This window comes from Clytia hemisphaerica, unplaced genomic scaffold, assembly GCF_902728285.1.
Source record: "Clytia hemisphaerica strain Z4C2 unplaced genomic scaffold, Clytia hemisphaerica genome assembly, whole genome shotgun sequence".
NCBI lineage: Eukaryota > Metazoa > Cnidaria > Hydrozoa > Leptothecata > Clytiidae > Clytia > Clytia hemisphaerica.
This window is the reverse complement of record NW_027103770.1, coordinates 1,212,458-1,235,268: the sequence shown is the minus strand read 5'-3', so window position 1 is coordinate 1,235,268 and position 22,811 is coordinate 1,212,458. Positions and strand designations below refer to the sequence as shown.

General features: G+C 36.5%; 2 protein-coding genes and 1 long non-coding RNA gene across 3 annotated transcripts in view; 1 reads left to right on the top strand and 2 right to left on the bottom strand.

Annotated features, from left to right (window-relative positions):
• LOC136805998 (E3 ubiquitin-protein ligase rnf213-alpha-like) overlaps window positions 1–22,811 on the top strand; it is an 80,685-nt gene that overhangs the window by 35,905 nt on the left and 21,969 nt on the right. The window contains exons 29-45 of the mRNA XM_067062580.1: window positions 392–495; window positions 971–1,102; window positions 1,724–1,802; window positions 2,157–2,346; window positions 3,110–3,278; window positions 3,971–4,062; window positions 6,178–6,393; window positions 10,211–10,339; window positions 11,175–11,292; window positions 11,754–11,983; window positions 12,696–12,778; window positions 14,034–14,167; window positions 14,561–14,656; window positions 15,200–15,298; window positions 18,741–18,901; window positions 21,515–21,737; window positions 22,043–22,287. Of these exons, the coding sequence (XP_066918681.1) occupies window positions 392–495; window positions 971–1,102; window positions 1,724–1,802; window positions 2,157–2,346; window positions 3,110–3,278; window positions 3,971–4,062; window positions 6,178–6,393; window positions 10,211–10,339; window positions 11,175–11,292; window positions 11,754–11,983; window positions 12,696–12,778; window positions 14,034–14,167; window positions 14,561–14,656; window positions 15,200–15,298; window positions 18,741–18,901; window positions 21,515–21,737; window positions 22,043–22,287 (2,500 nt within the window). The remainder of the gene's footprint in view (window positions 1–391; window positions 496–970; window positions 1,103–1,723; window positions 1,803–2,156; window positions 2,347–3,109; window positions 3,279–3,970; window positions 4,063–6,177; window positions 6,394–10,210; window positions 10,340–11,174; window positions 11,293–11,753; window positions 11,984–12,695; window positions 12,779–14,033; window positions 14,168–14,560; window positions 14,657–15,199; window positions 15,299–18,740; window positions 18,902–21,514; window positions 21,738–22,042; window positions 22,288–22,811) is intronic.
• On the bottom strand, window positions 12,987–13,415 carry LOC136805968 (uncharacterized). Its single transcript, XR_010846475.1, has 2 exons — window positions 13,225–13,415; window positions 12,987–13,032 (listed from the first exon to the last, which is right to left on the bottom strand). It is a non-coding gene; the product is annotated as an uncharacterized lncRNA (long non-coding RNA).
• LOC136805967 (protein boule-like) lies at window positions 16,195–18,230 on the bottom strand. Its single transcript, XM_067062555.1, has 5 exons — window positions 18,127–18,230; window positions 17,806–17,886; window positions 17,512–17,603; window positions 16,946–17,057; window positions 16,195–16,652 (listed from the first exon to the last, which is right to left on the bottom strand). Exons 1-5 carry the CDS (start codon window positions 18,184–18,186, stop codon window positions 16,578–16,580), a joined length of 420 nt encoding a protein of 139 aa, XP_066918656.1. The 5' UTR covers window positions 18,187–18,230; the 3' UTR covers window positions 16,195–16,577.

Here is a 22,811-nt window from a genome sequence, read left to right as displayed (position 1 = left end):
CCGAGAGTTACACCTGCCTTTGTTTTTTTTTAATTTGGAAACTTGATTATCTTAGTTAGAATTTGAATTAAAACTTATAAGGTTAATACAAATATTAGATTTCTGAACTTTTTAATGAAAATTGAAACAGGTTACCCCAAAATTTGGGGTAACTCTCGGACGGGAATTTTATACACGATATGCATCCCCTATATCAAAACACATCAGAGCAGATGCTCGATAGGTCTCAAAACCATGTGTATTTTGTAAAAAAAATGAACTTTTTATCCTTTGTTTATAGAAACTTTTTTTGGTACTGAGCTACTCTCTATATACTCTGTGCAATAATTGAATGTTAAAAATATAAATTAATTCGATTGAAATATTTTTCTCGTTCTTCTTTTTATTGAAGGCACTACGGTCGACGTGGTGGAGATAGTTGAACGCTTGCAAGAAATCAACTCTCAACAAATGGATGATCATCCGAAGTTCTATCACTTCGATGTCGCACCAACCGTAAGTTCTTTTCAACTCTTCTTCGCACACAACGTTGTTTTAACATTCATCTAACGTTATATGGACGTTGTGAACATTACATAAACGTTGAAAGAATGTTCTTGGTTAGGCCTTCTTGTACTGGATCTAGTCTCCACAGACGGACAGACAATGGCCCCAACCGTAGTTTTTATTGAGTTGGCGCCTAGGAGTTTCGGACGTCAAAAAATATTCCGCCTTCTAGAAATATCGCTTTACATTGTATGCCAATGACCTAACTTTTTAACGTTTGTTGCGCGCTTCGATCGCGATAAGTTTTTTGAAACTTTTGTATAATCAATTCAGAGAATACTTTAAAGGATGAAACTTTCGTGGGAAATAACTTTCGTGAATAGCGACCTTCGGCATTTTTAACTTAATATTCATGATTGAGCCGAAAAATCACGAACTCGCGAAAGTTTCTTCCGCGAAAAATTAGACAACAATTTCATTGTAGGTGACGGAAGGTGTTGATGCTCTCTTCTTCAATGTTGTCATTCTTGGCATGTTGCAAACACCTCTTGGTAAAGTATGGCACAAAAATCAACAAGATTACGTCATCATTGAAATGACAACCACTCACACCAATGTAAGAGAATTCCTCATGAAAGACATTTTTTATTGTTCTTTAGAAAAAGTAACAAAATTGTTTTATTAACTGGCTAACGGAGTCAGTTCTCCTCACAAATCTATAAAACCCGAAGGGTTAGTACTTTGGCTGAAAAGTGTGCCATGGTTAGATAGGAAATTCTATCTAGGTCACGTGACATGAGAATAGAATTTCAGTAGAAGCTTCACGGATTTTCGGAAACAATAGAGAGAAAAAATATTTTGCAATATTTACTTTCTTTTGGTTTGGAAAAGCTTGAATCACTCCATCTAGCCCTTTTGGCTTAACAAGAATCTGTGGGTTTTGGTTCTCTTGTGTATTAGTCACTAAACTTTTAAGGAATAAAGACACCAAATGATCTAAGAAGAAGTCGTGCTAGTTGTTGTTATTAAGTAATTTGATTTCATCGACTGGTCTATATATTGTACTGCCCTTTCATGATTAAAAGCAGATACTAAAATATCAATTCGCTTTCTGATAGTGGCGAGATTTTAGTTGCGTCGTTTACACATACACAAACCTCTTTTCTTTAAATTTATTTTTTTTCAAAAAGGCTTAAATTTAGAAATTTAGAAATTTAGAATTTTTTCTCTGTTTCAGTCGGTGTCCAATTTCATGGCGATGTTACCACAGACGAGATGTGCCACTCCCCAGGAAACTATCAACTTCTACAAAAATGGTAAAATGCTTTATACATGCTTTGTGAAATACCGGGGGGGGGGGCACCGATAAACGAGGATGTAGTTGGGTGTTTATTCCAGAACTTTAAGTAAGCTTGACAGTAACCGATTTCTTGAGAGAGGGGGTTTATCTAAAGAATCCTGCATTACTAATAATAGACAAAAAGAACGACAAATTTCATAAAAAACGACATATTTTGGATTTATTTCTCATTTTGGACCACCCTGGATTTTCGACCTTGTTTTACGGATTCTCAACCTCATTTTACCGACCACCCTTGACGTCACACCTTATCAGCAAAAGGGGTAAAGACGATTAGTAGTAGTACTACTATACTTTTGACTATTTTCAGATGAAGTGATTTCGCCTACCAAGTATTGTCAATTGAACTTGCTATCACTTGAACCTTTCCGAAGGGTGCACACTTACCTTGAAGCTTACGTCGCTGGTGAAGAAATATTGAACCAACTGGCTTATTTTGTAGCCTCAGAAGAAGCGTTGACGATTCTACAGAAAGTCGCCATGCTCGAAATGTTTGTTAGGTAAGTCACATATAGCCTGTGCCACCCCGTCCACGGACGTTTTATATTTCGAACTTCGCGCTATCTTTTCAGTCAGTGAAGATGAGTTTGGTACAGGCTACCACACAATATTTTGAGTTCTTGCGACTGTCGGCGATTGGATTTGTCCGCTTTTCAGTTGGAAAGCAGTTTGGTTTTGCCTGTGACATCAGTTTTTTTAAATACTTTATTTTTTGAAATGAACTAGGGAGCGTCGCATAAACGTTCTAAGGGTTTGTTACCTACTATTTAGTAAGATTATACTCTCTACCAGATTGTATCTCTATTACTTTTTTTATTTTCTACCTCCTAGTCATTTTTTAGTCATTACTTACAGTACTTGCAATTGTAATTGCAGCTGCTAAAACTGGCTAAAATGCAACTTGAGCAAAAAAAACATTTTTGACTAAAAAAACTCTATTAAATGGCAATAGACATTTTTTTGAAGTGACAGAGGTGCCAACGTTAGAATTTGTTTTTTTAAACGATTCGTTACAAATTCTGTCGCTTTGTAAAGGGAGCTTTTGGATAGTTATAGGTAAGCACGCTAATTTTGAATTTACACAATAAAACTAGTGGCAGACACCCGGGCTATTTCGTGTGCTTCTGTCCCGCTTCTGTATTAAACATTACGTCATGAATATCATGAATCAGGAATTCGGTCGGTAATTCAAATTTGTGTCCACGTTGTGTGCACGTCATACTAATTCTTTCAATTCATTTTTGTTTTATTTTCTTTCTTCAGGAAATGTGGGGTACTGAACCCAACTTGGATGGAAATTCGAAATTTCGTTTATTTCTTCAACATGCAATTAATGGATTCTGAGAATTGTATTTACACTTCTGTTGAGTGCTCTGAAATGTTCCCTGGATTCAAGAATTTCGTCCTCAAATTCTTACTGAGGATGGCTAAGGTAAACATAGGCTGCATGCATCCTTTCTGATATGTTTTGAAATAGAGGATGTTAATCGTATTTCCCGTAAACACTGAAAGTGATTTCAGCCTCCAAAATTTGTTAAACCATTTTAAGGCGTCAGGCAAAATCTAGCACAATTGATTCCCATGACTCGAACCCTCAGGGGAACACAAAACATTTTTTATTAAGATGGCTTTGTTGATCATTTTGTTTAAGAATTTTCAAGAACATTTTTTTCGATTTTCCGTTTCTTAGAAGTGGGGGCTATATTTTTAAAATTATTTTCATTAGCCCCCTGAAAATTGCTAGGGGCTGGACCCCTCGTGAAAAACATCCGCTTCAGTTCTTCCATCTCAGCAATATATAGGCTGTATATACGGGGAAGCTTTTCCAACATTGTGCGCGACTCGATCAATCTAGTTGTCCCTGTTAGCAGATATGATGCCATATTAATTTGAATACAATATTCTCATATCAGGATTTTTGACTCCAGCGGTCTCTAGATAAGATAAGTTTTAAAGCCTTGAATTACAGTAAGATTTATATAAAGATAAATTAACAAAGAATCGACTGTATATAATTAGAGCTAATCAACATTGTAATACCTGGAATGATAGTTTTCGAAGGTGAACTATCAATAAACTGAATAACATCTGTGCAACCTTTTCTTATTCATTTTCTTTCATCAGGATTTTTCAACACGTTCACTCGGTGACGATGATACCAACAAATTAGAATCAGGTGGATTCCTTCTCGAACTTAAAACCAAATGGGAACAGAGGTATAGTGATTGGTGGTCAAATTATTTTTTACCAGAGTAAATCTCACATTTATTGCAGCGTTAGACCATTTTCGGTTTGATGGAAACGTTTTTGAGATACATTAGTTTATATTTCCCATACGGGAAACTATGCTTCCAAAAATGAAAAGCTTTGGTGGGAAACACTTTGTAACCGGATTTCCACCGAATTGAAAACGGACTTTAGAGCATGTTCAGACATTACGGTTCGAAACCCTCCGGTATGATTTTTGTTACGAATAGGACGTGTTCATACTAGCTTCAGAACATTCGGAGCAACGAAACGGAGCAGTTCCGTTCTGATGGAAATAGCGGAGTGTAACTGTTTCGATCTTCTTTGCTTTTAACGTCTTCTTTTTTGACGTTTCGAATTTTGACGTTGATACAGGGTTTCGGAAGCGATCGCCCGCCACGTTTCCGTTTCGCTCCGAAATGAAATAAAGCAATTCTGTTGGTTAAATTCAATTTTTGGACCTACCTGGAGGTCCTATAAATTAACCTTTGTCCGTCCGTCCGTCCGTCCGTCCGTTCGTTCGTCCGTCCGTCTGTTACCAGCTTTTCTCGAGATTGGCTCATTAGTTTTTTCTGATTTTTGGCACAATGATGCAAAATGGTAATGCCCAAAATGTGACAGAGCCCGATTTTCGCCGGAAAAACCGGGTTTTTGGCATTTTCTCGAGATTTCATCATTAGTTTTTTCAGATTTTTTGCTCAAAGATGCGTATTAGCATTGCCCAAAACATGGCAGAGTACGATTTTTGAGAAAAATTCTTTTCCGGCCGAAAATGCCGGAAATATGCCGGAAATCGCCGTTTTTGCAGATTTTCATCGGACTTTTTCCTTATATTTCGTTGTTTTTTCACACAAAACCATTATTAATAGCAATTTCCACGATCAAGCATGGTTCAATTGTCGATAAAACTGATTTTTGAAGCCGGAACTTTCTAAAAATCGCCGGAACAGCCGATTTTCGCCGGAAAAACGGTATTTCTTGAATTTCTCGAGCTGTACTTTATATTATTTTATGAAATTTTGCACACTGATGTAAAATAACAATACCTAAAAAGTGACGGAGCCTGATTTTCGAAAAATATTTTTTTCCGGTCGAAAATGCCTGAAATATGCCGGAAAAACTGTTTTTTTGGCATTTTCTCGAGATTTTATCATTATTTTTTTCTCATTTTTTGCTCAAAGATGCGTATTAATATTGCCCAAAACTTGCAAAGTCCGATTTTTGAGAACATTTTTTTTTCCGGCCGAAAATGCCGGAAATCGCCGTTTTTCTGGATTTTCATTGGGCTTTTTCCTTATATTTCTATGATTTGAGACAAAAACATTATTGATAACAATGCTCACCATCAAGCATGATTCAATTGTCAATAAAACTGATTTTTGCGATTAGAACTTTATATTTATTTTTTCCCTACAACCCTTCCCTCTCCCCTTATCACCAATCAATGATGAATTTATTGCGTTATGCATTTTCGCTAAACGCTATATTTTCTGACTGATATTTTTCTCCTCACATTGCTATCTAACTTTCATCATCAGGTAGGTCCATTCAGCATCTAGCTTGTTTCGTTTTTTCTAACCAATATCGAATGGCTTCATTACGTTTCGGAGCGGTAGGGACTGTTGCCTGCGAACATTGTCTCAGTCCTCGTTTGCGTATTGTGTTTAGGGAATCTAATTGGGGCTTCGTGATAATTATTGATAGCTACCTAATCGTCCTAGAACATAGAGAAACAAAAGTACAATTGAGGCTTTCTAGTTCTATTTTCAAGAGGAATTAAATTTTAATCTAATAAGGGAGCGTATTGAATAGCAGAGTGTCGTTTATGTTGTTGACGGTAGCTTTCAATATTATCAAATTATGGAGCGTATCAAAGATTAGAACGTCGAATTAGAGACCGTTGGCCGTAATTATTGCTATAGCTCGTTATGCTAGATCTGCTATTCTCCTCTAATGATGATTTCCCACTCTCTTTCACAGCTACCACCCGTAAGCTCTCACCCCGAGGAGTTTTTGAGATCACGAATCAGGGGTGTTAGATCTGCTAGTCTTTTATAATGACGCTTTCCGATTCTCCTTTACAGTCACCACCCGTACCTCTTTTTCAACAAAGACGGAGGTACTTTCACATTCTTCGGTTTGAATATCAACCAAGCAGGCGATCTGGTCCACAAACGACCTAACGGTTCAAATGAAATTGTCGAACCTCAATTGATGAATTCCAAATTGCACGGCATCCTGTCTGAAAACATGAAATTCGATATTGTCAATTTCGCATCCGATTACCAGAAATTGCCAAGGTAAGAAATTCGATTTTTTTTTTAACCCGAACTCTTTTCAAATCAATTCTACTCGGGAACGACTTTTACTTTTACCGCAGTCTCACATGGTGCCAGTTAACGGCTAGATAGATGGACTCGAAGCTAATTTAACCCACAATTCTTAGGTTGTTTTTGAGTTCATTCCCTTAAATATTGACTAATTATTGTTTTTGCTTACATTTTTCCTCATCATCATCATCATCCTTCGACCTAGGTCCGAATGGACCTAGGTCGGAAACAAACAATAACCCTCCCTCCACAGCTCTCGATCAGCCATTGCAGTGCCCAGTTCCTCAATCTCTAGCCCTGTTTCTCGTTTCAAAGTATCAAGAAAAGTGCGCTTTCTCGAGCGCCTAGTGCCCGCAGGACACCAAAGTAAGATCTCAGACACCATTTCGTTTTTCGCACGGAAACAGTGACCTGAGAAAGAGAGCATCCTGCTAGTCAGGACAGAGGAAATTCTTGGGAGTCCATGATATATCTCTTGAAGGGTTGGGTGGTTGCGCCAATCAAGATTCTGGACTCTTTTCAAAAGATTTGTATAGCAGCCATCAAGGCTCTTCAGCATGGTTTTTGTCATGGTCCAAGTCTCCGAGCCATATAGAAGAATGGGCTCGACAAGACTTCTAAAAGTTTGAAGTTTAAGAGCGTTAGACAAATTAGAGTGCCATATCTTGTTTAACTTATTACAAGCTTTCCAAGCTAGACCTTTCCTAATTTTAAAATCGTTTTCAGAGCTGTTAATATGAGAGCCAAGATATTTAAAATCCTTCACAAGTTTGATATTGACACCATTCTTGGAAGTTAAAGGGAGAACAATCCCAGAGGAGCTGATAAATTCAGTTTTTTCCAGCATTGCAATAAAGACCGACTTGACTGGCCGAAGTTTCAAGTGAGTGAAGAAGACTTTCAAGATTTTGAATACTCTCAGAAACTAAGGCAAGATCGTCAGCAAAGTCAAGATCGGTCAGAAAAAGGCCGCGGTTACGCTTGCGCAGGGGAACTTTAATTTTGATTCCCTTGTCATTAGATAAGTCAACAGAAATTCTTAAAACATAATCTAAAACAATGATAAAAAGAAAGGGAGCTAAGGTGTCACCTTGTAGAACTCCAGCATGAATGTCAAAAATATCAGTGTCTCCGTCAGCTGTAATGACCTTTGCTTTGGTGGACACGTAGAGTGCCCTGATGGCTGAAATGAGTTTCTCTGGAATGCCGTACAATTTAAGAATTTCAAACATTTTTTTACGCGAGATATGGAATCAAAGGCTTTTTTAAAGTCAACAAAGCAAATAAAAGCATCTTTGTTAAGTTTTCGCATTTCTTCCAAAATACGCCTGATGGCTAAAATCTGTGTAAGAGTACTTCTTCCCTTCCGAAAACCATTTTGGTTTTTTCTTAGAAGAGGATCAAGAACTGGAACGATACGTTGTAAAAGAAGTTTGTTGAAGATTTTGGCGGCGATAGGCATAAGAGTGATGCCTCTGTAGTTGGATGCTAAGGTCAAATCACCCTTTTTTGGAACAGGAATGATACCGCCAGTTAACCAAGCAGAAGGGGGAGTTAGAAACTCAAATGTGTGATTACAAAAATCGAGAAGCATTTCCATAAAGACGGGATCTTTCCAAAGCAGAGTTGGAATATCATCAAGGCCTGAAGATTTATTATTTGAAAAAAGTTTAACGCAATTTGAAAGTTCATCAATTGTAAAAGGAGAAGTTGATATGTCAAGCTCATCAAAAATTTGAGTTAAAGGGAGAGCATTAGTATTTAAAATAGGTTGGTTTCCAAGTAAAGTTTTAAAGTGGTTGAGCCAGTTTTCTCTTCTTTTATCTGGTGAGCCACCTTTGAGCTGAATAGAGGGGTGGTCTTTTCGACCTGTTAGATCATTGATTGTTTTCCAAGCGGCCGAGTGCTGATGGCTTACATGAAGATTGGAAATTGAGTTTATCTTACCCTGAATAAACATCGATTCGGCGTTAAGGTAGGCATCATCCAGAGCTTTTTGAGCATCAGAGAGGATTTTTGATGTTCTTCTTGTAGGGCGTCGCTGATGTTTTAGTTTGGCCTCTACAAGTGCATTCCGTGCATCAGAAACAAGGTTGTTTTCAAAGAGAAATTTCTTTTTGACTTTTTGTTTCTTTGGTAGAAGAGCAAGACTAACTTCTTTATTAGCTTTAATCAGATTTTGGTAACTTTTCTCAATGTCGTCGTCTGCTTGAGCCAATGTATCAAATCTATTTTTCACTTCAATAGTGTAAGTAGTTCGGAGGTCGTGGTTACAATAAACCTGTTGCCAATCGATGGATTTCATTGGGTCAGGTTTAGACTTTTTAGATGATCTAAGGCTAAGAGAAATGCGACAGGAAACAATTCTGTGGTCAGAACCAACAGAAGAAAAAGAAGAATAGGACTGAGCATTGCGAACACTGTTCCTCCATTTGTTTCTTACAATCACATAATCTAACTGAGAGAGGCTTCCTGAAGGGTGTTGGAATGACCAGAGTTTGGAAGCCTTTTTCATAAACATTGTATTTGTTGCTAGTAATTGAAACTGTTGCATGAAGTCAAAGAGTTTGTTACCGTTCCGATTAGTTAATGGGTGGAAAGAGAACTTAACGTTGTCTAGGCCAAGCTGAGCATTAAAATCACCAGATATCACCAAGAAGTTGTGGGCAGGGGTGTTAAGGACAGCCCTAGAAAGAGAAGAGTAGAATTCATCAACTTCAGATTCATCGGAAACGTTGGTGGGGCTATAGCAAGAAATGAATGTTGTTTTCGGATTGCTATTAAATTCGGCGACAATAATACGGCTTGATACTTTTGAAAGTGAAATTAGGTTGTTCGCTGCCTTAGGAGAGAGTAGTAAACCTATGCCCCCTATGGTCGAACCCTGAGAGTTTTTCCAAGCAGAGGATGTTATAAGTTTATTTTTACCAATATTAGTATGTTGAAAGTTAACCTCAGGATGTAATGTTCTATGTTCTTGGAGACTAAGTATATCAATATTGCATTTGGAAAAACAGGAGAGTAGTTCCTGTTTGCGACTAGTTAACGTAAGAGTACGCGCGTTAAAAGTGCTAAAAATCGTAGAGTGTTTACATCTAAGAAGTTTGCGGTTATTATTTTTGGTTCCAGACTCTATCCTATCACCGCCTTCTCGCTCAGATGAGTTTGGAGAAGGAGGTTCATCAGTCTCTGAAGAAACAAGGTTAGGTTGTAGAACCGGAAAAGCAGGGGCTTGAACCCTGGTGCTGTTTAGAGAAGTCATGATTATTTCTTTCGATAGCTTTTTGTTTCGAATGCTCCACGCCACTGGATACACCCTAGAGAGAATGACAGTAACAAGTGTCTAAAGAGGTCAATCACCCCATGAGGCATAACATTTTTCCTACCAATGCTTTACTTTTAACAAATTACATACCGTTGAAAAGATAATTCAGAGCACTATAGTAGACTTATCGTACATCACTTACACCTAATTTTCTATAGCCTCTGTAGCTGTCAATCTTCACCTCTGTAGCTGATGTCATAATCAGTTTTTGCGAGTTTTTTCGTTTTTTGCGAAAATGAGCGAAAAAACAATTAGGTTCCACATTCAGGCAACCACCGTAGAACGGTGTCGAGGAAAAAGCCGTGGTCGTCCGGTACAGGCAAAGCACTCTTCATGTTCAGTCAGTTGTTTGGTTATTTTTTGTCGATAAATGCGATTCTAAAAATTATGGTAATTTTCAGTTTTGGAGACAATTCATAACTTACTCGAGTTTAATATCTGGTTTCCATTTTTTATATTCAGAGAGAAGAAGTTGACAATCTTATACCGCGTGCTGATTGGTGGAAGTGACTTCAACTTTGACCCAGACCCCAACTATCAACTGACCGTTGATAACATGAAAAAAATGCTTGCTATTTTCACCCGTATCAAGTATGTTTTTTCTCGTTTCGCTAAATAGCGTAAGTTTGTCTAATGCCGATATCCCGCATCTAATTCTGTCACCTTTCTTTGAACCTGGAAATAATAGAAATGTTGGAACCGCTGATCGCTAATTCGTGTTCAGAGAAGAAAACATCATTATTCAATCAGTGATCCCGACCTTTCTTTTAATCCTATCTCTACCTAAGAAGGATGTCGGAATTACACAAGGGATGTCGACATTAGACCAAACTTACGGTAGCTTATATAGCAGCTACATTCATTGACTTCATTTAAATGCCTTTCAAACAACATCAACGAAGTTTTCAGGCCACCAATTAGGTTTCTTAGCTTTTTTTTTTTTTTTCATTAATACTAAGTGTTGCAACTTTTCCATCCATTGACAGGAAGCCGTTAAAATTTCTCGCTGTCAAATCAAACAGTCCAATCAGTCTAAAAAACATATCCCAAAACCCCCGAGGAGGGAGACATTCAGTCAGGTTAACCGACGAATGTGCGGCGGCTAAGAGTATATTTTAAAGACAGCAGAAATACACTGTAAGGGGTGGACTTTTTGATAAAAAGACTGTGGGTGGGTGTAAATATCAGTAATTTCAGGAAAAAACAAAAATATCTTGCTCAAAGATTTTGACTTTGTTGCTCTAAAAGGGTTGAAATTTTGAGCAAATGCACTGTAAAGGTATGAGCTTTCACAGACTTTTTGATGCACTGTAAGGGTGCGATTTAAAATCAAACCCAACTTTTTCGCTGCATATAACTTCAGTTAGCAAAACCAATGTTCCTAGGCCCTTAAAAACTAACATAATGTTCTCTTTTCTGTTTATAGGTGTAGCATACCGGTCATTTTAATGGGAGAGACGGGATGTGGAAAAACGAGTCTAATCACTTTCATGTGTAAAATTCTTGCCAAGTCTAAAGAAGCGTCAAACCTGGTTCTAGTGAAAGTATGTTATGTACTTCCTTTTCTTTGAATTACAAAAAGATTCGAATTATAGAGGTTCGAATTAGAGAGAGTTGACTGTATGTATACCTCCTTGTCAAGAGAGCATCTTAGCGAAGAACTACTATTTTGATCTCATTATAGGCTGCATGCATCCACTCTGATATATAATATATGTTTTGATTTAGTGGATGCTTATCGTACATAAGATTCCCGTCCGAGAGTTGCTTACCCACGTCTTAAAGAGCCTTGGAAGACCTGATTAGCAGTTCTCACTGATTATTTACGAGTTCCTCTTCGTCGTTTTTTCAAAAACTTTCAAATCTTGTACCTTGGCCAGTGTATAATTTTTCTACTTGATCTTAGGATCTTGGTTCAGATAAGCCATATACCTTGTTACCATTCTTGCTTCTCCATGTGTATTTTCGACGACTTTTTAATACTTTCTCTCTATTTTCCACTCAGATTCACGGAGGAGTAACCAAACAGCATATTATGCAACACGTTCAAAACGCTAAAAAATTAGCCAAGAAATCTGGTGATAAGAAAACCATATTGTTTTTCGATGAAGCTAACACGACAGATGCTATTGGTCTGATCAAAGAGATTATCATCGACAAGTCTTTGAATGGTGAACTGTTGGGGCTGGAAGAAAATAATATGGTCGTTATTGCTGCATGTAACCCCTACAGAAGGTATAATGTTTATCACAGTGTGCAAGGGGAGTCCAAGTCATACCAAAAATATGTTATATCAAAACCCCCCTCCTAAAATCAATTACGATGGTCCCACCAATAAATAGGTGTCCCATCTAGAATTTAAAATTTTTTGAAAAATTAAAAATGGAAAATATAAGTGGTGATCTGCTTCAATTTTACTACAACACCCTTTAGTCCTACCTCTAAAAATCAGGTCCCATCTAATCCTGCCCCTCCCCTAAAATCCAAAAAATCTGAAAGTTCCCCTGCAGATGTTATGTATATTATGTAGTGGATTTCCTTATAAACAGTTTTCATAAAAAAGTGACATTAAAGGTTAACTACCGAGCAGATCCTGATCACTCTGCGTACGGCACGCTCTCGCTATGATGACTATGTCTCCGTATACATATTTTGGATGAATATTAAAATGCGCAGTGATAAGGTTTAGTAGTAAAACAATCGCATCAAAATACACACTCGCCGTTAAAAACATTTTTTTGAAATACAAAATGGCTTGTTCATTATCCTTCAGAGAGGACTTTTACGGTTCTGATACCATATTCTTTATATAAATTATGCTGACAAAAAGAATTCTTACTCGGGCGACGCGGGAAGGGGAAAAATGTTGTTTTTTTTCATTTGCTCAAAAGTGCTATATAAATTACACTGTACAGTAGTAACAATCACTGTGTCATTTTTCTTACAGACATTCTCAAGATATGATTGAACGTTTGGAATCAGCTGGTCTTGGATATCATGTTGGTACTGACCAAACCTATGAAAAGATAGGTAGGCTATTTGTTTTTTAATTGAAGTGTTGGCATGTTTCTTGGTCGCTCTAATGCGGTTGAGTCTCTATAACTCCAACACCTACGGGGAACATAGATTTTTTCGAGTTGTGGAGAATTCGAGCTGTGGAGACTTGTTTGCAAGGCTTTCTTGACTAAAGGGGCAAGGAACTGTAACAGAAGGGTGTCCACCAATAAATGAGTCACACTTTTCCTTTATCGCAGCACATATTTGTAATCAAAGATGATTCAAAACTAAAAAGTAAATACAAAATGAAAATCAAAATCTAAACAAAAATAAATGACACGCCTACTTTTTATACAAAAAGTTGACAAAAGTTGAGAACTGACCTAAATCTTTAAAGTCTACTTGAAATTGAACAATATTTGAATACAAAAGTCTTGAAATTGAAAAGTAATAAATATAATATATAAATGAATAATTACCAGTATGCCAGGAATGGGGAGCTGCAAAGTGTGAAGTCAAAAGTGAAAATGCAAACAAAAGAATGATGTGATTTGTATATTTGATGTTGACTCTTCAAAGTCTGAGTGACAACTGAATGATGATGTGTGATGATGTGGTTTTGAAGTATGATATATAAACAAAAAGCAAAGTGGATAAATACTAAACATAGTTGACAGAATTGATAAATAAATATAAATTAATTAATTTCTATGCATAAATTATCATAAATAAACTTGAATTGGGATTTGTATTTGCAGAACAGAAAAACTACTAGAAAAAGGCAAAGTGGACATGCAATAAAATGATGAAAATGTAGATAGATCCTAAGCTGAAAGCTGTGATCAAATTTGAGATATGACTTGATCATTAGAAATTTTGCAGTCTTGAGAGTCAATTTTGCTCATGCAACAGGAACCATGTTCGAATAAGGAGATATTCAAGCTTGCGTTGGCATTTCTTTCCCTGGATCTCTTTTCAATTTAATTTACATCTCTTAGTTTAATTTTAATAGCAAATATTGGTGAATAAACAATTATAATAGACTGGTTACGGATCCGGTAGTATAGGATATAGATTCAGTGTAGTCTCCATAACTCGGACACGCACGGGGAACACAAATTTGTTTGAGTTAAGGAAATTTCGAGTTATGGAGTATGGTTTATAAGGCATTGTTAACTGAAGGTACGAGAAAACTTTTCCGAGTTAAGGAGACATTCGAGTTATAGAGGTTCTAGTTATGAAGAATCCACTATACTTTCTAAATGCCAAAGAACACTTTTCATTCCAGGTCAAATCCCCTTGAGACAGTTGGTCTATCGAGTCCATCCCTTACCGGAAAGTATGAAGCCGTTAGTTTGGGATTTCGGACAGCTCGATGACGTCACAGAGGAGCTGTACACACGAGAAATCGTTAACAGCGCTGTAAGTTTTCTTTACTTGACTTATTGGTGGAAAAGTCTTCGACAAAAATTGACGAAAAAATCGCTAAAACGCATATTCATTGCCGACGACTATTTTTTAGCGACGATTAATTTTAGCATTCGAATATTTTTTGGTGATTTTTAATATTCTTTCGTCTAGAATTTAATATCTCGGCCCTAGAAACTAAAGAAAATGCAATAATTGCTCTGTTAGTTCTTCAGTAAAAGGTGAAGAAATTATTGATAAGTGAGGAATAAGTCTTTCCGCCGACAAAATTTTCTACCAACAATGTAATTCCCGTCTTTAGTTAGGGAAAGGTTTTACCCCAATTCAGGGTTTTATTCATCCTAATTTTTGGTCTCTGAAATCCTTGTAAATTTTTTACATTTGTAGTTCAAGGAGAAGAAATTACCTCAGAACGATACTGACTTTATTGAGAACCTCATTTCCTTGTTGACCGCCTCACAAAAGTATATGCGATCAAGAAAGGTTTGTACTTTAACTCGATATGTCTAGGTCTAACTAAGTATTATTGAACTTAAAATATGTAAAAATTATACTTGCGATGAGATATTTGGTTTTAGCAGCCCCATATGCTGAGGAATATGTAAGAGAGACGTAATTAGCTTACAAAAAAAACTGTCGCAGAAGAAATGTAAGTTTTATGGGTGTGATTCTGATATATGGATATGGGTACACAAACCAAAGATCTGCCTATAGCTATAGTGGATGATTGTAGATTTATAAAGCCCGAAGGGCTAGATGTCGTACTTTGGCTGAAATGTCTACTGTGGTTCGATAGGAAATCCTACCTAGGTCCCTTGACATCACAATGGAATTTCAGCGCTTGACCAATCAGAAACTTCACGGGTTTTCGAAAACAATAGCAACAGTATTTTTTTGCGATATTCAATTTTTTTTGCCTGTGATGGCTTAAAGTACGACATCTAGCCGTTCGGGCTTTATAAATCTGTGAACAATAACCTTTGAAATTAACACCTCTTGTGTTTACATACAATATTAATTTCATAGAACGAGTGCAGTTTTGTGAGCTTACGAGATGTGGAAAGATCTGTTCAAGTAGCATCGTGGTTCTACAAAGTGTACACTGGATATCAACTGCAAAATTGTGTAAGTATTTACCGTGGTAGAAAACACCCACTTATCACATAGTGGGCAATATCCCTCCAACTCCCATCTGAAATCTCTTATCAGCCTAATCCCTACCTTATTAAACAAACTCTACATAAATTTATAAAATCTCCGAACACAAGCCTCATTGTGATTAAAAGTCCCTAGGACAAGAAGCTGGTGGGAAAAATTTACAACCCCCACTTAGACCTACACCTAAACCCCAGGGTTACCCCCACCTAGAATTTCTCATTAACCCAACCCTCACCTTTTTTCAAATCTGAAACTCCTCAACCAATTAAGAACTAAACTAAGATTTTGATACATGATATGCACCACTGCAACGTCTTCTGCCATTACATCACGGACCCAATAGCTGATTGGTTGCAAGTGACGTAAAATCAGTCAATACGTCACTTTCAACCAATCAGCTGTTGGGTCCGTGGAAGACATTGAAATGGTGCATATCAGGAATAGCCAGTTTATCACTCTAAGGTCCCAAATATCAGGGGGTGCGATACATACCGGTCCAACAGCGGACATGCCTCAGTGCTATGCAGCATTTTCCATTACATGTACCAGCCCACCTATATATGTACTATCAAGAAAAATCTTAAAATAGGATAATGATTGTTCTTATTTTTTGGCATATTTGAGCCTCATTGTTCTTATAAAAGAAAAAGAGTAAAGCTGTGTTAATTTATTCAACATTGATCCTGCGCCCCCTGGTTGGTGTACATGTACTGTGACCCATGAATTTCGAAATAGGCTGCCATGGAGTTTAAATATTTCAAATTAATAAAAAGTTTACGTACACCGGGGAAAAAACCAACCCAGCCTGTCCCGGTTCAAATAATGAATTCACAAGTAAAGTTTTTTTTTTATAATGCAGAGATTCGAAACCATACTATTCAATCAGATTCAATCAATGATCAACAAAAAATATACGAACATACAAAATCTAAACACTAAATATACATCTAAAGTCTAACAGCAAATAATACGAACAACAACTATACTAAAAAATGCTTTGAACTATAAACAGTGAGTAAATAAGAACATATAATTTCCAACTCTAACAACTGAAAGTAACAAAAACATAATAAACAAATTTATATCCAATAAAAATATAAAAATTCAACCTGAAATCAGCTAAAATAATTAATATCACAATCCTAATTGTAAAAGCTAGTAATCTAATAGTCATACCGCCAAAAATAATTTCAAACTGTAATAAAAATGTGTAGGTTTTTCAAAAAATAAGTATGATGGATATGCTTTAAGAATTTCGATGTTGTTGTCTCTTTTCACGATCGGTGACTAAAACAATTGCCTCTCCTTCCACGTCTGGTTTCTGAAGAAAAAAATGAGGTTTAGGGATATCAGTAATAAGAATTTAACACGTTCAAAAATAACCGTATTCACAAGGCTAAGACACACGTTTCCCCTGGGTTTTGGATCAATTTATGGCTAACTTTCCCAAAATATTTCTGAAATTATACAATTTTTGTCTCTGAATGAAATCTGATTGAAAAACTGATTTGAGACCATTAACTGACATAATAAAGAAAATTGAAATGACTCGAAATGGATTTGAGGCATCACAAACAGTTGACCCAGAAAAGAGAACATTTTTAAGATACTCACTTGTTTTCTAACAGCCGGTCCGAGATTGAGTCGATTTCCATGCATGTAAATCTGTCCACTTTTCATTACATTACCAACGTCTTCGGGAGAATAAAATGTAACAAATCCATACCTGAAAAAGCAAAAAATACAGTAAAAAAAACTGAAAAATTCTAACCAATAAGATTTTGTTTTCGAAAATGTTGCACTAAAAAACAAAAACAAAAACTGTTTACACAGATGACACGATAAAAAAATACCAAAAATCTGTTGTCGGTTGTTCGAAAAAAAATCAGGCATGAATCAGGACTAAATCCCGATTAAAAAGGAATTTTAATCCTGCTCTGATTAAGAGGCTTTTCTCTACAAAAATAGTCGCTGCTTTGAGCATTGAAGTGAGAAATTCGAACGAAAAAGAGCTTTTCGAATGTTTTGAAAACATTCCTGAGTTTCAAATGTCTCGAGCTTTGATATTAACCTTCTCTGGGTTTGAAGAATTTTTCGCCATCTACGTTATCTTCCCAAACAGTCATAACGTTTTTTCGGTGTTTTACTATCAGATAAGAAAACAAGTTAATAATTCTTACCCCTTTGAATTTCCTTTGTTATTAAGAACAATTTTGGCTTCGATTACAGTTCCAAAACGTTCGAAAAAGTTTGCAAGGTCTGCGGCCGTCACCTGAAAAATCAAAATCAAAGAAGACTAAAAAAACTGCAAAAATCTTACGATTTTAACTTTAATTCACTAAGTCTCTGTGGGAAAATGGTAAATTTCTTTCTCTAAGTCATATTTTTGCAAAAATAATAAACAAAAATGTTGAGGTACTATTCCTCGGCTATAGGAGCTTAGAAAATTGTGAAAAACATGAAAATAGTCTAACCTTCTCAGGCAAACCACCAACAAATAAACGCTTTGGGAATTTGACACCGTAAATGTACATCGAATTATTTTCCTTCGGGTTCTGAAGGAAAAAAATATTGAATGATATTTAATATACAATATAGATATTTCTGCTTAAGATCTTCTTTGAGACAGTTTAAAACTTTCGACCTTCCTATTAATTTCAGTAAGTTTTAGAACATCTAAGGTCCTCTAAGGCGCAGACTTGAAGGTTTCTACGTTCCAAGATGTGAGTCTAGTAATTAAATCCAACTCGTTTATTTCCATAAAATCCTTTAAAAAACTAATGAAATTTACAAACCATATTTGAAAGACGTTCCATGAAATTGAGTTGATATTTCCTTGGAAAATTTGTTTTCATTTAATTTTTCTTTGAGGTCTTGTCTGTGTTCGGTCTTGTGTTAAAGTGATTAAACTCAAAGTATTTTCTCCCTTTTTGCTTCAAAACATTCGAATCGAATGTAAACATTCGAATGATACATTTGGAAGTCCATTCATTTTTTGTAGACGGGGGTAATTAGATTACATTTTGGCGACTTTGGAAGGAAAATTCCTTTGCAGATTTAACGACGTCGCCCCCTTGCAGACACCATTTAAATCGATGCACTCTAAACTGGATTGTTTTTGAAAAGTCTCTTGATTGGACCAAACAACAATACAAATATCCTCGATGTTATTCTTTTGTATTTTTGAGCCAATAAGATAACAAAGATCTGAAAATACCAGTCACCTATATATACACCTATTTTTAGTTTTTTGCTTTTCTTCTCTGTTAAGTCGTGGGCGGGCAACTAAAAATTCTCTTTTCGAATGTGAAATGTTGCAGTTTTTGCAATTTTTCTCAGAACGCCTTTAGTCATTTCCTGACTCGTTTGATACTTCAAATCATTCCAATTTAATTTTTTTTTATTTCAGCCCAAAGATATATTGAAACAAATTCTCATCTTGACGATAGCAGTTTGTTATATTGCTCGATTAGAGAAAAGACACGAATTTCTGAAGTACATTGCACCCTTTTTCAAAGGTCGATTTCATTTTGATGGAGGCACATTAAAGTTGAAAGAACTCATCAAAGAGTAAGTAATATTTCGCTCTTTGCAGTGATTATTAATTTTCTTCCCGGTCAGCAAAAAAATTGAGCAGATTTTAGCCGGGTGCGGTTTTTATGCAAAACTGTGCATTGTTACTTTTTCAAAGTGGGCTACACGGCTTTTTGCGCAATGCAATTGGTTCTTTTTGCATGACGACGGGCCTATATTGTCCAGAGTTGCCCGTCGTTATGAAAATTCATTGTGACGTCACTTTCTCAAAGGAAAATGAACAATACGTTGACATCATTTCTCTCAATTTTTATTTCTGACGTCAGAAATTATAACAATTTTTCATCTCTTTTCGCTTGTTTTTTCCGCTTTATTTTTCCTGGATAAAGCGCTAAAATCAATCGAAGCTGAGAAACGGTTAACAAATACAATAATGACCGGTTTTTTCGGGCTGTACTGAAAATATTGCCCTCACTAACCTGTCATCATTGTCTTAATATACTAACGGACCTTTTTTCTTCGGATGTTCCGATTTACGAAAAAAATGATGTACTCCGGTATTTGAGATGTCTGCCCTGGTCGGCATTCACCGGCTAGTTCGAAACGCAGGTCACAGGTCAACAGGTCACAGGTCACAGGTCACAGGTCAACAAAGTGCAGACCGGAAAAAAGATAATAAGATCATAACATATACATAACATAACATCAATACATAACGCATTAAATTACAAAAAAGTAATACATGTTATTTAGATATTATAAAATGACAATTGAATAAAATAACAACCTAGTGACACTTACTTACAAAAATAATGACAAAATCATAAAATATGATGCCTAACAAGACAAAAGCACGAAAAATATTTATTATACAAAATGTGATGTGGATGGTGTGAATGGATAAAAAATGGCACCAAACAGAAGCTTGCAAGGTCCCTAAGAGAGTGGTTTTAGAAGGATGGAACTAATTAATTATTCAGTTATTATTTTAATGACTTAATGACAACTTTTGACAAAAATGTTGACAGAATCACAAAATATCATGTCTTACAAAAGAAAAACACCAAAAATATTTAGCATACCGAATGTGATGATAACAATATGGCTGGATATAAAATTACACCAATCAGAAGCTCGTGAATTCTCTGAGAAAGTAGTTTTAGAGCGATGAGTTTTATTATATGTAACCATCATATAACATTACAAACATTACAATATGTAATATACCTGTTATACGTATAATATGGTTTTAAATCTTCTGGTCTGCATTATACACGGCGCAAACTGCGAAAGATCCATAAAAGCACATGGTTAAATTTTGATGTTTGAAATGGTTTTATATGGATGAAATTGCTTGAGAATTATGTTTTTCATAATTCTTTGTGTTTTCCAAACATTTTCCTCTGCAATGACATTGATTAGAGTCAACCTGTCATCACTGACCTGTGACCTGTGACCTGTTGACCTGTGACCTGTGACCTGCGTTTCGAACTAGCCGGGCATTCACTGAAAAAATACCGATATTTCGGTAAATACGAGAAAATTACCAATTTTTCGGTACAAGTATTTTCACAAACAAACCGATTTTTTTGGTATCATTATGCAGCTGCTGGATTTCGAAGAAAAAACTGTCAGTACCGCCGAATTTTTTTACGTCGCACGTTATACTTCGTTATTTGTGGGCTATGATTTGGTTTTTGCCGCTACCGATATTTAAGATTTTTTTGACCGGTATTCGGGTATCTCAAGAAAACACTACCAGTATTCCAGTATTTCGTACCCTCGAAAAAAATCAATGAACGCCTGGCACGTCTATAGTACACGTTTTTTTTTATAAAAACATCCAGAATTTTTGAAGCCTTTGTATGTTCTTAACTTTTTGAATTCAATCCTAAAAATGTTTTTTACATGTTCTTATTTTCGCCACTTTTTGAGCATTTTGGTCCATTTTCCTAAAAAAAAGTGTAATACGGTATATAAAAGAGAACAATCCGCCACTGGATAACAGCCTTTCTTCTTACTCCGTACACCGCCCACTAAAAATTTTTTTACAAGCAAACCCAATTTTCAGCTCAGTGCCGAGGTTGCTTAGCATTCCAGCTCAATCTGTGAGAAATTTGCTTTGAGCCACCCCCTTTTCATTATACCATATCTATGCTTTTTGATTGGTTCAAGGGTTTTCGTTGTTGTCACGGTTAGATTATCTATAAAGCTTTTATTTTTAGGAAATAGTAAAGAAAATGGCCCAGGGGGGTGTACTTAGGCAAGTGAGGGTACGAGTATGTGTCACCCTTAAGGGTTCCTTTCTTGGGACCTTAAAGTCCCTGTAAGGGCTGGAAAAACCGGAAAGTTTCTACTTTTTGCTTCTTGAAAGATCAAACCTTGGTCAAATTAGTCCCAATAAGGGTTGTAAAAATCACAAAATTTTCCAATTTTTTTCCTTTTCAGTCCTGCTAAGGGTCCGAGGGTCGAAAGTCGGGCGGCACGTACCCGGCAGCTCGCAACCCTAGTAGTACCGGGATTTCAGAGCTCGAGGCTTAGGAAAAATGTGTATCGAGTCACAAACTGAGACATGATTTATTTTTCAGTGCCCGATTAGGGCAGATGGGGAGCCGAATGAAAAGTCATACCTCTTTTCCTTATTTCTAGTTATCAAAGAGAATTCGTGGATGATTTACAAGTGAAAGAAAACATTGCAAAGAATGAGGCATTGTGTGAGAATATATTCATGATGGTTGTTTGCATTGAGCTTCGTATACCGCTCTTTATCGTTGGCAAACCAGGAAGCTCCAAATCACTTGCCAAGACCATCATTCAAGATAATATGCAAGGGAGCTCCTCAGCATCTCCCCTGTTCAGAAAATTCAAAGAGGTACCTTTTTTACCTCCAAAAGTTTCAGACGGTTACATACAGTTTTGAACAGAAAACACGAACTTGAATTGTCGTAAGCTTAGAAAAGATAGCATTTTTATACTATGAAGTCTCCATAACTCGAATGAAGTCGGGGATCGTAAATTTGTTCGAATTGTGGAAAATTCGAGCTACGGAGACTTCTTTTGAATTTTTGAAATATATTCTCCTGGGAAATATTCATCCATCTCAAGCCAACTGGTGAAATTTCAAAGCTTTTGAATGACCAATTAAACCACTTCAATATCTTATTCTTTGTCATTCAGATTTTCGTCACATCATATCAATGCAGTCCTCATTCGACAGCTGATGGTATCATCAGTGTTTTCCGTCAAGCGCAAAACTATCAACAAGATCGAAACTTGGATCTCTTTGCGTCAGTGGTTGTGTTAGATGAAGTTGGTTTAGCTGAAGATTCACCAAAGATGCCGTTGAAAGCATTGCATCCTTTACTGGAAGACGGAACGGACGGTTTCGAAGATTTGAGAGATGCAGAGAAAGAAGAAGCACGGTGAGTGGAGGTGTTCGAATCCTGATGGTGTATTGGTGGCCGCCCACGCTAACATAGTGTCCTCCTAAAAATCCAGATTTTTCTCGATTTCCCCCTCTTTTCTAATCCCCTACCATATTTAAAAATTTTTCGGTCCCCCCTCTTTTTTGCTTTCCCATTTGACGATTTTTCGGTTCCCCACATGTGAGTGGGGGTGTACGAATCCTGATGGCGTAGTGATGGCCACCGGCGCTGAAGGGTCTAAAGGAGCGGGCTAATATAGAGCAAATCAGAGAATATCTAAATCGTAGACCTCCACAGACCTCATTCCTTTTGCTTGAGGATGGGGAATTCGAATCCCGACTTTGAGGTCAGATCGGGTCGGTCTGGTTTGCGGCCCCTGTACCCCCTTCTATAAAAAATTTTTCGAGATTTTTGGGATTTTCTTTTTTGAGAATATTATTTTTGGATTTTCGGTTTTGGGAATCTTTTCCTTTTTGGCGGCTTTTGATTTTTGGAATTTCCATGCATCCAGATTCTCAGTG